Here is a 14,197-nt window from a genome sequence, read left to right as displayed (position 1 = left end):
ACCTCTGAACATGTGAAAGATGTGAAAGAGTAATCTACGCTCACTAGTAATAGCTAAACAATTGCACAATAATATGGAAGAAATAGGGCTCCTTGTTCCTCCTTTCATTTTCAGCAATGATACAGAGAAATGCTTGATAAGACAGTATTTGGTAAAACACAGAGGTACCCATTTGCTGTTCTCGAACTGATTTGGTGGAGTGGGGTGTCCTCTTGTGTCTTAGTTTTCAGGAAAAAGCTCTTGAGGTTGCGCCTGGGGGCATGTGAGATCAAGTTCCAATATTTGTGTCTGGCAACTTGGAATCTCTTTTCTTTGATGGTTGACCGGTTTGAGCACAGTGTTTCCATCGCTTTACCTTGTGATAGAGTCATAGGTGAATGCAGTTGGGGGTGGCTGATATTTGTGCTAACTGAACAGTTTTAAAGGAATCAACAGCCACTTACTCCTGCAACATAAAATATATACAGTATTGAAATGCATTCTTCTTGTGTTGGCAAATCTTTGATGTCAGAGAAGGAAAGTGGAGAATTAAAGTTTTTCTACAGGTTTGCCACATCCTAGGGTGCGCAAACAGTAGCCATGAAAATTGATGCATGACTGCAAATCAATATATTGGTAGATATCCACCTAGGCATGTTTTCACTTCCAAACTTCAACACTTGACAGTTTACTCCAGTAATCCCTAATATCAATCCATTTTACTACCCACCAGAATTACAAATTAAACAAATACATATTCGAATTTTAAAAGGCCATAAAGATGCTGATTCATCTATGTGTTGATGGTCTTTCACACAACACTTGTACATAATTTGATATTTTATCTGTTGTTATATATAATTGCAGGTTTCAGGACCAGATGTGGTGATGCCCAACAGCATGTTGGTGCCACCAGCTGCTTCAGAAAAGGCAGAGCACGACAGTGGAGCTATCAAAACAGAAGGATTGGGGAAGTCTTCAGGTACGTCAGTTGTCCTGTTTTGTGTGTGTTGGAAGGGGCAGTGGGTCAGGGAATGTATATTTTGTAAATGTAAAGCAACAGAGCACATTAGAGAGTAGTATGCATATTTGGTGGACATGACCATGTTTACTTGGGTGTTCCTTGAAGAGATTAATCTTCAGCCCTCTGAGGAGTGACTTTGCTTGTCAGATCTGAATTGTGATAACGTTTCAGATCCTTAAAGGATAGCAGGATTAGGCCATAATTAAAAAAAAATTGGGTTTGAAGTTGTTGCACTGTCCCCAGTAGCAGCTGGCACGGATCAGGCGTTGGGTGAAAAAAGAAAAAAACACACATTCAGGGCCGCATCTCTCCGCAGTCTTCTCACCATTGCTTCTATTTCCGGAATGGAAGCAGGAAGCACCCACGCTCCCCTAAGCCAATCACAACACTGCTGCGACCATGTCAGCAGGATCATGACCACGTGGGCAGGGGCTGGGAGCCTGTGCATGTTCTCCTCCCAGATTGTGCATTACAGCCCGGTAGAGAACATGCTGAGTGATCATGACTGTTTGGCCGTTCCAAGACAGCTGGCCAAACCGTCATGCACCCCGCAAAACTGCTTCAGCAGGGAAAAATAACAGGATAATAACATTCTGTTATTATCATTTTATTTTTTCATTTTTGAAATGCTGAAAAGCAGAGGGGTGATGCTCCCCTGCCTTAGTGGAGGAGCCACCACTGACTGTCCCAGCTGTGTGCTTGCCATGCTGTATATTGACTATGAAAAAGTTCATTTAATAAATGTCCAAGTTAAAAGAATCAGAATTTTGCTTCCTTGGGGTAACTCCTATATTGGAGTAGATGTCCTTCTTTGTCAGATTTTGAAACAATCCTAGGAGTTCCTTAGGCAGCACTCCTTCCACATTTGAAGAATTCCTCAAGCAAACGTGGCTGGGATATGCGCATTGGCACATTTTACTTATTTGCTACAGGGGGAGGTATCTTTCACTCGCAAGAAGCACCTTCCATTACACTAACACATTTCCCGCTCTGGAAACACATATTTCTGTCTTTTACAGTAGCCTATTTCCTTGTGTTTCCAGTCTGACAAACTGCCTACAAGAGGTATGTGAATACCCAGTTCATAGGTGTTCACCTACTACTGCCGGGTGCCCCACCTTGAATTGGCGTCAGTTCCACCTCTAATTCTGCACTTGTGAATGCAGCAATTCTGCCACTCTGGCTGATTTTTATTTTACTGTTTGGAGTTTTATATACCGCAAACCCAACCAGAAGGTATCAGAGTACTGTACACGAGCACCAGTTGTGTTACAGATGGACACATTCATTTAGTTAGGCACAGGGAGATTAAGTGATTTGCCCAGAATCACAGGATATTCAGCATCCTAGCTGAGACTCGAACCCTGTCCCCCAGCTTCAAGGTCGACCGCTTTAGCCATTAGGACACACCCTCCCTATGTGCTCCTTACTAAAATAAAAATACACCAATCCTTATTCTTTGAACCAAAGGGCTGAGTTATACACTTGAGAAGTGCTTTAGCACGAAAAGGTCCTTGGTTCTAGTCAGAAATGAATTGGCAAGGTCTACATGCAAAGTTGGTGGTTCACTTGCACCATTGTAAGTTTAAATTGGAAACATGAGATATGCACCTCATGCACAAGTGAATGTCTGTTTCAAACTGTCAATGAAAACGTAAAATTCATGTGTTGATATCCATCACACTTGCCTTATTTCCAAAGATTTGTGGAAGATGGCACTAGGAAGTATTTCCAGAATACCCATACATTCACTGCTAAGCAGGAATGCACTTGATGAATTGAAGTTTTCCTGTATTTTATCATACAAAAACCAAAGTTTAAAGTGAAGTTATGGATAGCTTTGTTATAACTCCTCATCATATGTTTAAAAAATCAGCTAAATATACACAGCTGAAGAGCAGTTATGGTTACAAATTAAACCAAAAAAAACAACCGAAATTCATAAGTTATGGCTAGGAGCACAATCCATAGCTCAAAAAACAACCATACAAATCATAACTCGCACACCAAATGCAATGCTCATGGCTTCACCCTTAATGAAAGATGCAATTGCAAATACTGTAACTCATCTTACAGATGAGAGCGCTTATGACGTTATCCTTATCGCTCTGACAGTGAACACTATGAATGTATGACTGTTTGATTACCGTGTTGTTTTTGTCTAATTACATTTCACTTGATTGTGTTGTTATTTATTGGCATAAATATTGTGTGTTTATAATCATTGCATTGGTGTGTGACTTATGGTTTTTATGGCTGTTATGCAAGCCCCAGGATCATTTTTTTCAAAGACAGTATTGTCCTGCCACACCTGTTACTACCTCTGTGGAGGAAGGAGGAAGGTGCTTTAATATTGATAAGTGATTATATTACATTTTTCAGTATTTGTCTAAATATTGTAATCTACAATTTTACCTGTGTTCACTTTTAAAGGTGAGAGTCCAGTTGATGAGAAGAACATCCCAGCCCAAGAGTCTCCGAAGACTTTCACAGAAATCAAAAGTGAGGTGCAGAACCCATCGAAGGATCTGACAGATGCATCAGAATGGAGTAAGATTGGCAACAAGGATTCTAGGGTCTCAGAGTCACCGCACGACCCTTTAAACGAACAACAGAAGAGACAGCAGCTCTCAGTGTCTGATCGCCATGTTTATAAGTACCGCTGCAATCATTGTAGCTTGGCTTTTAAGACTATGCAGAAGCTTCAGATACATTCCCAGTATCACGCTATTCGGGCTGCTACCATGTGTAGTCTTTGCCAGCGTAGCTTTCGTACATTCCTGGCTTTAAAAAAACACTTGGAAACAGGCCACCCTGAACTCAGTGAGGTTGAAATCCAACAACTGTATGCATCCCTGCCGGTGAACGGGGAACTCTGGGCTGAAAGCGAGAGCATGGCACAAGAGGATCACACACTAGAGCAAGAGATGGACAGAGACTATGAGATGGACCAGGAAGGAAAAGCAAGCCCTGTAGGTAGTGATAGCAGCTCAATTCCTGATGAAATGGGCTCAGAACCAAAGCGGACCTTACCTTTTAGAAAAGGGCCAAATTTTACAATGGAGAAATTCCTGGACCCATCTCGCCCATACAAATGTACAGTTTGTAAAGAGTCTTTTACCCAAAAAAACATTCTCCTTGTCCATTATAATTCAGTGTCTCATTTACACAAACTGAAAAAGGTTCTGCAAGAAGCATCAAGTCCAGTTCCTCAAGAGACCAACAGCAGCACTGACAACAAACCCTACAAATGCAGCATTTGCAATGTTGCCTATAGCCAAAGTTCTACATTAGAAATTCATATGAGATCTGTTCTTCATCAGACTAAAGCAAGGGCTGCAAAACTAGAACCAAGTAATAACATTACATCTGGTAGCTCTGCAGCAGTGAACCTTAGTAGCCCTGGCCAAGGGGTACCCGACTCTCCGAGCTTACCAGCAGTTAACAACAAGGACACCCATATAGATGCCAAAGAGTTAAACAAAAAGCAAGCTTCTGAAGTTATCCCTTCGCAGCTTACACATCATCTACCCCAGTCACCAGCACAACTTCAAATGCAAATTCAGCATGAACTGCAGCAGCAAGCTGCATTCTTTCAACCCCAGTTTCTAAACCCAGCATTTCTGCCTCACTTTCCTATGACACCTGAAGCTTTAATGCAGTTCCAACAACCTCAGTTTCTTTTTCCTTTTTACATTCCTGGAACAGAATTCAGCCTGAATCCTGAATTAGGTTTGCCTGGGTCTGCCGCATTTGGAATGCCAGGCATGGGAAGCATGGCTGGATCACTACTGGAAGAATTGAAGTTGCAGATACAGACACAACACCAGGTTGGGCAAACCCAGCTACAGATTCTGCAACAACAAGCACAACAGTATCAAGCTTCACAGCCCCAAATGCAATCCCAGAAACAGCAACAACACCACATGAGCAGGTTGATAAAGCAGGAGCAGACAAGCATGTCTGGTGTAGAAAGCCAATTAATGAAGGAAGTTCAGTCATACAAAGAAGCAGACGAGTTGTTGGAAAAACAAGATAAGCCAAAGCAAGATTCTACAAGTGAAAATGAAGCACTCAAGGATATCAAAGAAGCTAAGAAACAAAAATCACCAGAACCACTTATCCCACCACCACGTATTGCGTCAGGTGCACGAGGAAATGCAGCAAAAGCCCTGCTGGAAAACTTTGGCTTTGAATTAGTAATCCAATATAATGAAAATAGGCAAAAGGTACAGAAAAAAGTCCAAACTGGTGAATGTGAGAACACAGACAAGTTGGAGTGTGTAACATGCGGTAAATTATTTTCAAACATTTTAATTTTAAAGAGTCACCAGGAACACGTTCATGGACATTTTTTTCCATATGGAGAACTTGAAAAGTTTGCCTGTCAATACAGAGAGGCTTATGATAAACTGTACCCAATTGCTCCCTTGTCCCCAGAAACACCACCACCACCTCCACCCCCTCCTCCGCCACCACCCCCACCACCGCCCTCTGTTCCCCCTCAGTTGTCATCTGCTGGCCCTGGAAAAATGCAAAACCCAACTCCTGCACCTTTGCAAGCCCCACCAACACCACCACCACCCCCTCCTCCACCACCACCACCACCTCCTCCCCCACCACCACCATCAGTCCCTCCTCAAATACAGTTGCCTGTTTCCTTAGATCTTCCTCTCTTTCCTCCCATTATGATGCAGTCAATGCAGCACCATTCTTTGCCCCCTCAGCTTGCTCTGCACCTACCACCGATGGATGCTTTGTCAGCAGATCTAGCCCAGCTTTGTCAGCAGCAGCTAGGATTGGATCCCAATTTCCTGCGTCATTCCCAGTTCAAGCGCCCACGTACAAGAATAACAGATGATCAGTTGAAAATTCTGCGCAATTATTTTGATATCAATAATTCCCCAAATGAAGAACAAATCCAAGAAATGGCAGAAAAATCTGGCCTTTCCTTAAAGGTTATTAAGCATTGGTTTCGTAACACACTTTTCAAAGAACGTCAGAGAAATAAAGATTCTCCATACAACTTTAGCAATCCTCCAATAACCGTGTTGGAGGATATTAGGATTGAACCTCAGAACACTTCTTTAGAACATTACCGGTCTGATGCATCATTTGGTAAGAGGTCATCTAGAACTAGATTTACAGACTACCAACTTAGGGTATTGCAAGACTTTTTTGACACAAATGCTTACCCAAAGGATGATGAAATTGAACAGTTATCAACAGTTCTGAACTTACCCACTCGAGTTATTGTTGTTTGGTTCCAAAATGCACGTCAAAAAGCTCGCAAAACGTATGAAAATCAGGCTGATACTAAAGATGTTGAAAAACGAGAATTAACAAATGAGCGCTATATTCGGACTAGCAACATGCAGTATCAGTGTAAAAAATGCAGTGTTGTATTCCCACGAATTTTCGATTTGATAACACATCAAAAAAAGCTGTGTTACAAGGATGAAGATGAAGATTGTCAAGATGAAAGCCAAACCGAGGATTCAATGGATGCTTCAGACCAAATAATGATAGGGCATTGTACAGTTGCTGGCCAATCAGATATCTCAAAGGCTTCAACAACAACAGCAGGAAACTCTTATTCAGGCCCCAACAGTCCTTTACCGGCCTCCCCCAAACAAGAATTAGGCAAAATGTCACCCCTTCCTGATCTAGCACCAGAGAAACCAAAGCCAATGGATGAGGCATCTAGCTGTCAAGCAGCTAAACCTGTACAGTCCACTCCTACCACTTCCTCTGATCAGCAGCCTTTAACACCCCAGTCACAACACCAAAAACAATCCCCACCAGTAGCAAGGCCTCCTTCTACATCTCAATCAACACCAGTTACTTCAAATCCGCTGCCAATGTCGGTGAACTCCATGCAAAATAGCCTACCTCCGCATATGTTACAATACCAATGTGATCAGTGTTCTGTTGCCTTCCCAAACATAGAACTGTGGCAGGAGCACCAACACATGCATTTCTTAGCTGCCCAAAATCAATTTATTCACTCCCAGTTTTTAGAGAGACCAATGGACATGCCCTATATGATATTTGATCCTAATAGTCCTCTTATGGCAGGGCAGTTTCTAAATAGCTCGCTTGCTCATATGCCACAACATACAAGCACCCCACATGCACCAAGCACAGCAACAGTTGGCGCACTAAAAAGAAAGCTCGATGACAAGGATGACAATAATTGCAGTGAGAAAGAGGGGGCTAATAGTGGAGAAGATCAACACAGAGACAAAAGATTAAGAACAACAATCACCCCGGAACAGCTAGAAATACTTTACGAAAAATATCTGTTAGATTCCAATCCGACACGTAAAATGTTAGATCACATTGCACGAGAGGTTGGGTTAAAAAAAAGAGTAGTACAGGTCTGGTTTCAGAATACACGAGCCAGGGAACGGAAAGGGCAGTTCCGTGCAGTAGGTCCCGCGCAGTCTCATAAGCGGTGTCCTTTCTGTAGAGCACTTTTTAAAGCAAAGTCTGCTTTAGAAAGTCATATTCGCTCTCGGCACTGGAATGAAGGAAAGCAGGCTGGTTACAGTTTACCATCAAGTCCATTAATATCAACAGAAGATGGAGGAGATAGTCCTCAAAAATGCATGTTTTTTGATTATCCTTCTTTCGTATTATCAAAAATGGAGCAGTCAAGTGAAAATGAATTGGCTTCTACTGCATCAACCCCTGTTAGTAAGAATGCAGAACTATCACCGAAGAATCTTTTTAGCCCGTCTTCTTTCAAAGTAGAATGCAATGAGGACATTGAAAATTTGAATGCCCCTCCTGCTGATTCAGGATATGACCATCATAAAACAGACTTTGATGAGACCTCTTCAATTAACACCGCCATCAGTGATGCTACAACAGATGAGGGTAATAATGAGACTGAAAGCAACACTGGCAGTTCAAAGGATATGAAATCTGTAGTATCTCCCAAAGAACCAAAAGCACTGTTGAATGATACGTTGCCAAAAACAGCCACCACACCCACAAATGACAGTTGTGATGAAAAATATTTTTACTACTTAACAAGCCCATCTGTAGGTCTTAATGAAAAAGATGACTATGACCAAAGCTTTTATACAAATGATGACTATGATGATAATGCTGATCGTAGTGAGACTTCAAGCATGGCGGATCCTAGCTCACCAAATTCATTTGGATCAAACAATCCTTACAAATCCAAAAACAGTGATCGGCCAGGTCACAAACGCTTTAGAACACAAATGAGCAATCTCCAGTTGAAGGTCCTGAAAGCTTGCTTTTGTGATTATCGGACTCCCACCATGCAGGAGTGTGAAATGCTAGGAAATGAAATTGGTTTGCCAAAGCGAGTTGTTCAGGTATGGTTTCAGAATGCGCGAGCAAAAGAAAAGAAATTCAAAATAAACATTGGGAAACCTTTCATGGTTAATCAGAATGGGCCAGAGGGAACACAACCCCATTGCTCTCTTTGTGGGATGAAGTATTCTGCACGTGTGTCAATAAGAGATCATGTTTTTTCCAAACACCACATATCAAAAGTGAGGGAAACTGTAGGAAGTCAGCTTGATCGTGAAAAAGATTATTTAGCACCTACAACGGTTCGACAGTTGATGGCACAGCAAGAACTGGATCGTATGAAAAAAGCCACAGATGTTCTAGGTCTAACAGTGCAGCAACCAACCGTGATGGATGGTGGTTCAATTCATGGTCTCAATCTCTCAGCAGCTTATTCTGGACTCCCTGGTCTACCCCCGGTTCTTCTACCTGGAATGAACAACCCACCCACTTTAGCTGGATTTCAACAAAATTCAAACAGTAAGTCAAAATATGTTTTTTTTTAATTTAAATGTTTGATTAACAACAGTACCTTAAGTAGAGTACAAAACTTTGTGGGTTAGGTGGTATAAATCCATGCACAGTGTAATATATTACATTACATTTGTGTGTATGAAAGCTGCAGGACAGACTGTGAAACTCTTCTTGTTTATCCATGTGCAAGTTTTTATGTCTTATTTTCGCACCCACATTCTGCAGTGCACATAGAAAGAGAAATCATCTCCACTGATTGTTCTTGTGCACAATAGCAATCACCCCAAAACACAGATACCCTTCCACCATGGCGCAAGGGTTCCTGTGTTGGCGCATGGCAGACATCTTTGTGCCAACGCAGGGGGAAAGGGAAGGAATGCATTGTATCTAAAAGAAACAGCGCTTTCCTGGCATTTTCTTTTGATGTGGGGCAGTGCAGTAGGAAGGTTAGCAATGCTGTCCTATGTCAAAAGTGTGTAAATGAGGCATGTAGTTTTAAAAAGAACATATAAACGTAATAATAAAGTACCCGATTCGCAAGTCATTTTGTATCGGTGCTTTATGTACCTTTGCAGATTCATTTACAAGTGCAAACTCATACAATTTCTACTTCAAAGAAAATGCACACCCTTTTTGATTGTAAGTAGTTTTGCTTTCCGAGACTTGTTTGTGGGTATTCCAAGTTTGGTAACACCTGGAATATCTTGTAAAAGACTTTAAACTCCCAAATTCTCCAAACCACTATGATTAGTTGTCCACCCAGAAGATGGCAGGAGATTAATCTTTGTCTAGAGCATGAGTAAATGTTTACCATCGAAATAGGGATGGAATATTCCCAAAATTGGGGAGCAGGTAGGACTGGTTTCCACACAGGACAACAGATTTTCTTCACTGAGAAACAAAAGTTTGAATTGACTTTATCTGGACATTTCTGGATATGTGGAAATGCTCATGTACCTTTGTGTATGCCTAAATGGCTACCTATATGAGTACTCATGGGAGCTTGCAACAGTCACAGCCTCCCATGAGAAATAGTGGAATTAATGAACAATTCAATGAAAGTCACATATTTTCTCAAACGCTATGCATAATCCTAGGGTCATATATTTCTGACTCATAGTCTCGAAGTTTTCTGAGTGGCTCCCAGATTTTCTGCTGTGCTTGGGATGAACTCTGCTATACCACAACAACAAAATGCAACTGCAAGAGTGCAAGGAACTCTTTTTGAAACTGTTTTTGCAAAATGCGAAATCAACTAGAAGAGTTGTATATCTTGCATTGTGTGCATTGTTGCATCTGTCCATGTACATTGCACACTTTTCACTCTTAAAAACAGATCAAGGAGTTCAGATTTCTTGAACATGTGTTTATGGTTGAGAAATGTAGGTATAAGTGAGTGAGAAAGTAGAATCTCTTAACTTGTGCACCAAGAAGAATTAGAGACAAATTAAAAAAGATTCTCACTCATATGTAGCAATATAAAAACCGTCTGTATTCAAATGTTGCAAATTCTTGATGCATACTCGTATATGTCGTGTATGCAATTTATGTTGGATTTTAGCAACTGCCTTGTAAAGCTCCATTTTGTGAACGATTGCTAGATACACGCAGGAGTGGTACAAGGTATATGAATTTATCGCCATAGAAACAAATCACCCATTATACTGGGCCATCTGATAGTGTACATTTTTATTGGTAAACACAAATAATGGCATAACTTTCTGATGTGTGGGCGTGCACTGCAGATTTTCTAAAAATTGCTGTTAATGTAAGGGTTATAAAAAAAAAACAAAGGCTACACACTTCAGTATATGAACTTCCTACATTCATTTATGGACGCCTAACCCTAAATTATTGCTGCTGATGGACTGTCAAATGTTTTACAGTAACTTAAAAGTGTAAATGAATGCACTTTGGATTTGTTTTTCTACTCTAGCTAGAAGATAGTTTTTTAGGTAAAAGTAACAACTTCACAAACAACCTACGGTTTATTGACATGTTTGAGTTTTATTTACACCCAAATTAAACTAGACCTTTTTTGTAAGAACTGTGGGCGCATACAATGCACGTGATATACCATTAGAAGGCCTCAGGTATAGCTACTATTTTTTGTTTTTTAACCAGCTTTCCAGTAGAACTAACAACACCATTGCTAAGATCATCCTTGTTCCACTTTGAATTCTGTCATATATCAGCATTTCTGGTGTACTCATTGGTGTTTGTAGTTGCAGAAGTCATTCAGTCTGATACTCAGCTATCACAAATACAATCTTTTTGGCCACTTAAATTACATAAAGGTATACAAATCACGCTATGAATTAATCCTCATGTATTTTTCGAAGTTATTTTCTGCTTGTGTAGAATCTATTGTGAAGAGGTAAAGTGACAGATGTACTTTAGAAAAGGCATCAAATGGTTATGACATTTTTCATTTACACAGTACATTATTCCCATCTTAGGTAAAGCTTGACAGTGAAGCTGTCTGCAAGAGTTATTGTTACTATTTCTTTAGAATACTCATAAAATGGGCGTTGGTTCTACCTAGAGCAGTATATAGGAGTGTCACTCTCTCACCTCATGCAATTGGCTATTTTTCCATTGTTCCACCTTACTCGGAATGTTTCCATTGGGATGCTTGCTGGACAATTTTACATCTGAACAGACACATTCATTTCTTTGTCTTTTATATCCACTATGTACAAAAAGCAAATATCTTTTTTTTCACCTTGCATTGGCAATGCCAGTAGGCAAGTCTTTAATATAATAAACTGCATTACTGCATCCAGCAACTGTACACAGTTGTTGTAATTGGCTGTGTTTTTGCATGTGTTGCAACACTAAAGCGAAGAATACTGACTGGCCCAATTCTTGCCTAATGATTGGTAGGTAGATAGATGTCATTTCCACGCAGATTGTCAAAAGTTGTGAAGATGTATTCATAATGTAAAGTTTTAAAAGCTTGAATCTAAAAGTGTTCACACTACCATTTTTCGATTGAATATATCTGTATGTATAGGCTCAGTGATGAACTGTGCCAAAAAAAACTTATAGATACTTTATTTATTTCAATGTATATGTATTTCCTTCTCATTATTGTATGTGACTATTTAATGCCTATTATCTTAGCGCGCTTCACCTTCAGTTTATCACTTGGCAGTCCTATGGATATGACTGGACTGAACTTCCTTAAAATGTATGCTATTAAGTAAGCTAACTATTGCTTGTGAAATGTTCCCACATCTTTCAACCCCCCCATTGCATTATTTTTCTCTAACCATGTAAGAGTGAAAAATGTGCTTTTAAAGACTTTGGAAAGGATTGTGACTCTTTCATGACCTAAAAGTGTATTTTGCCTTTTGGTATAAATATAAGACTATCAATAAACACTCAATGAACATTTTGCACCCATATGTGCTATGTAGGGGCATAAACAGTTTATTTTATGTTTGTAAATACTCAGTCCTGATTCTAGGAATCAAGATTCGTGAAGTGTACATAATTGTAAATTTCATTTGCTCATGTGGAAACGTCTTAAGTGGTAGGAGAATAAGGAGCTTTACAGGCAAGATAGCTATATACATTCCTCTTAAGGCCCACAATTTACTATTGTTTTTTGATTTTCATGAAAGAGTTCCTGGCATTTCCACACTGGAAGCAGGCACGAAACTACCACTGCACAAAACACAGTTGTTTGTTTCTTAGGTCTGAGAGGGAAGCGAATAGGGAGAGAGTTTGCCATATGAGAATGTATTTATCCAGAGGTGAAGAAACGAAATTTTTGGAAATTATCAAAATGCACTGACATTTTAAGAGGTTGAGGGTACGAGGCATTAGGCCAAGGCCCAGGCCCAGAAACTTAAGAATGACAAAGAAAGCCAAGCATAACCCTTTGGAGTTCTAGGAAAGGATATGTTGTCAAGCCTACTCACCAACATTTACACTTTTTGTAAAGTATTATTTTTAATGAGCCTTAGATCGTAGTATTAACTATTTTAGAGTATTATGGTATGCTAAGTGCCTTCAGTTAAACTTTGCAAACAGTGTTAAGGTATTTCAGAAACAGAATAAGAGGATTACAGGAGATACACGAAAGAGAATCCAAGGGAATTGATTCTTCCTTGGCTATTAATTAAAGGATATATTTCAAGCCTGTTTTATAAATTGTCTGTACAGATATATTCACCTTTTTGTCAGTGCAAGGAATAGCTATAGGTCACTGAACGTGCATAAACACCTTCGAGCATATACTTCATCAAAAGTAGACTTATAGAAGTGACCAAGGGCTCTAGAAGTGAGAACATATTTTAGACAATCGGGGAACGAAGTTGCATGTTTACAAATTAGCAGACAAGACATAGTGCACTTTTGAGACAAAGTAGGAGTGGTGTAGGTAACGTGTTTTCCCTGTATTTTGATAAAATATCTCCCAAAATTGGAAAAGGGGGAGGGGTTCTCCACCAAGAAAGCATGCATAGTAGGTTGTAAGATGCTGCAAAGTAGATGTGGGAGTAAAAAAGAGCTCCCAGTCAGAACCCGAGTAAGTGTCTTCCCGTGATATTTTGTGTTTCCCTCTGTCCCTTCCTCTGTTTATACACTTTAATATCAGTGCTCAATGTTGGGGATATGCCTCTCATGCTAAGTATTGTCTACTGTGGTGCTGGCCCAAATTTCCCTGTTTTATATTTATTACAAAGCATTATCTACTTTCTCAAAGGATTTCAGGAACTTAGGGGTCCATTAGGATGGCGGGCGGATTGCCCCGCCAGGCTGGCGGTAGCCACCGCCAGCCTGGCGGGGGCAATCCGCCCGCCATCCTTCCCTGTATTCCCCCCCGCCATATTAGAATGGCGGGGGGGACCACGGCGGAGCAAAACACTGCCCGCCACTTTTCCGCCGGGCGGAAAATGATTAATATGGTGGCGGTGTCTATGAGACACCGCCAGCCATATTACATTGGCAATAGTGCAATGCCGCCACGGAAATGCATGCGGTGTTCACCCAGAGTGAAGGCCCAAGGGGGTGGCACACGGGGGGGTCCTGCATTTGCATAATCAAAGCGGCAGGCACCGCGCGGTGCCTGCCGCTTTGTTTATGTAAATGATGCAAAGCATTGTTAGTATTGTGGCGGGTGGAGCAGAGAGCTCCGCCCGCCACAATACTTTAAATACAGGATGTGCCCGCCAGGGCGGGCGGTCCCGATTTCCGATAGGATGGCGGGCGGGCAAAGCCCGCCCGCCACCCTAATGTGCCCCTAAGTTGGGAAATACTGATTAGGAACCCTGTGTACAAACATAAAAATTAACACAAAGTTAGCAGTATTCCCTAATTTAATTAATACATTATATTTCATTTTTTTGCCTCCTCATAATTGTTTACTATTAGTGTGTACTT

The 14,197-nt window shown here is 40.7% G+C and overlaps 1 protein-coding gene across 4 annotated transcripts in view; it reads left to right on the top strand.

Moving 5' to 3' along the window:
- Nucleotides 1-14,197, top strand: part of ZFHX4 (zinc finger homeobox 4) — a 134,267-nt gene that overhangs the window by 115,034 nt on the left and 5,036 nt on the right. For all 4 annotated transcript variants that reach the window (XM_078687123.1, XM_078687125.1, XM_078687126.1 and 1 more), the window contains 2 exons: nucleotides 847-961; nucleotides 3,437-8,812. In XM_078687123.1, coding sequence (XP_078543249.1) covers nucleotides 847-961; nucleotides 3,437-8,812 — 5,491 coding nt within the window. The remainder of the gene's footprint in view (nucleotides 1-846; nucleotides 962-3,436; nucleotides 8,813-14,197) is intronic.

Source organism: Lissotriton helveticus, chromosome 4_1 (assembly GCF_964261635.1).
Source record: "Lissotriton helveticus chromosome 4_1, aLisHel1.1, whole genome shotgun sequence".
NCBI lineage: Eukaryota > Metazoa > Chordata > Amphibia > Caudata > Salamandridae > Lissotriton > Lissotriton helveticus.
The sequence above is the reverse complement of the archived record's forward strand: the minus strand, read 5'-3'. Positions and strand labels throughout refer to the sequence as shown.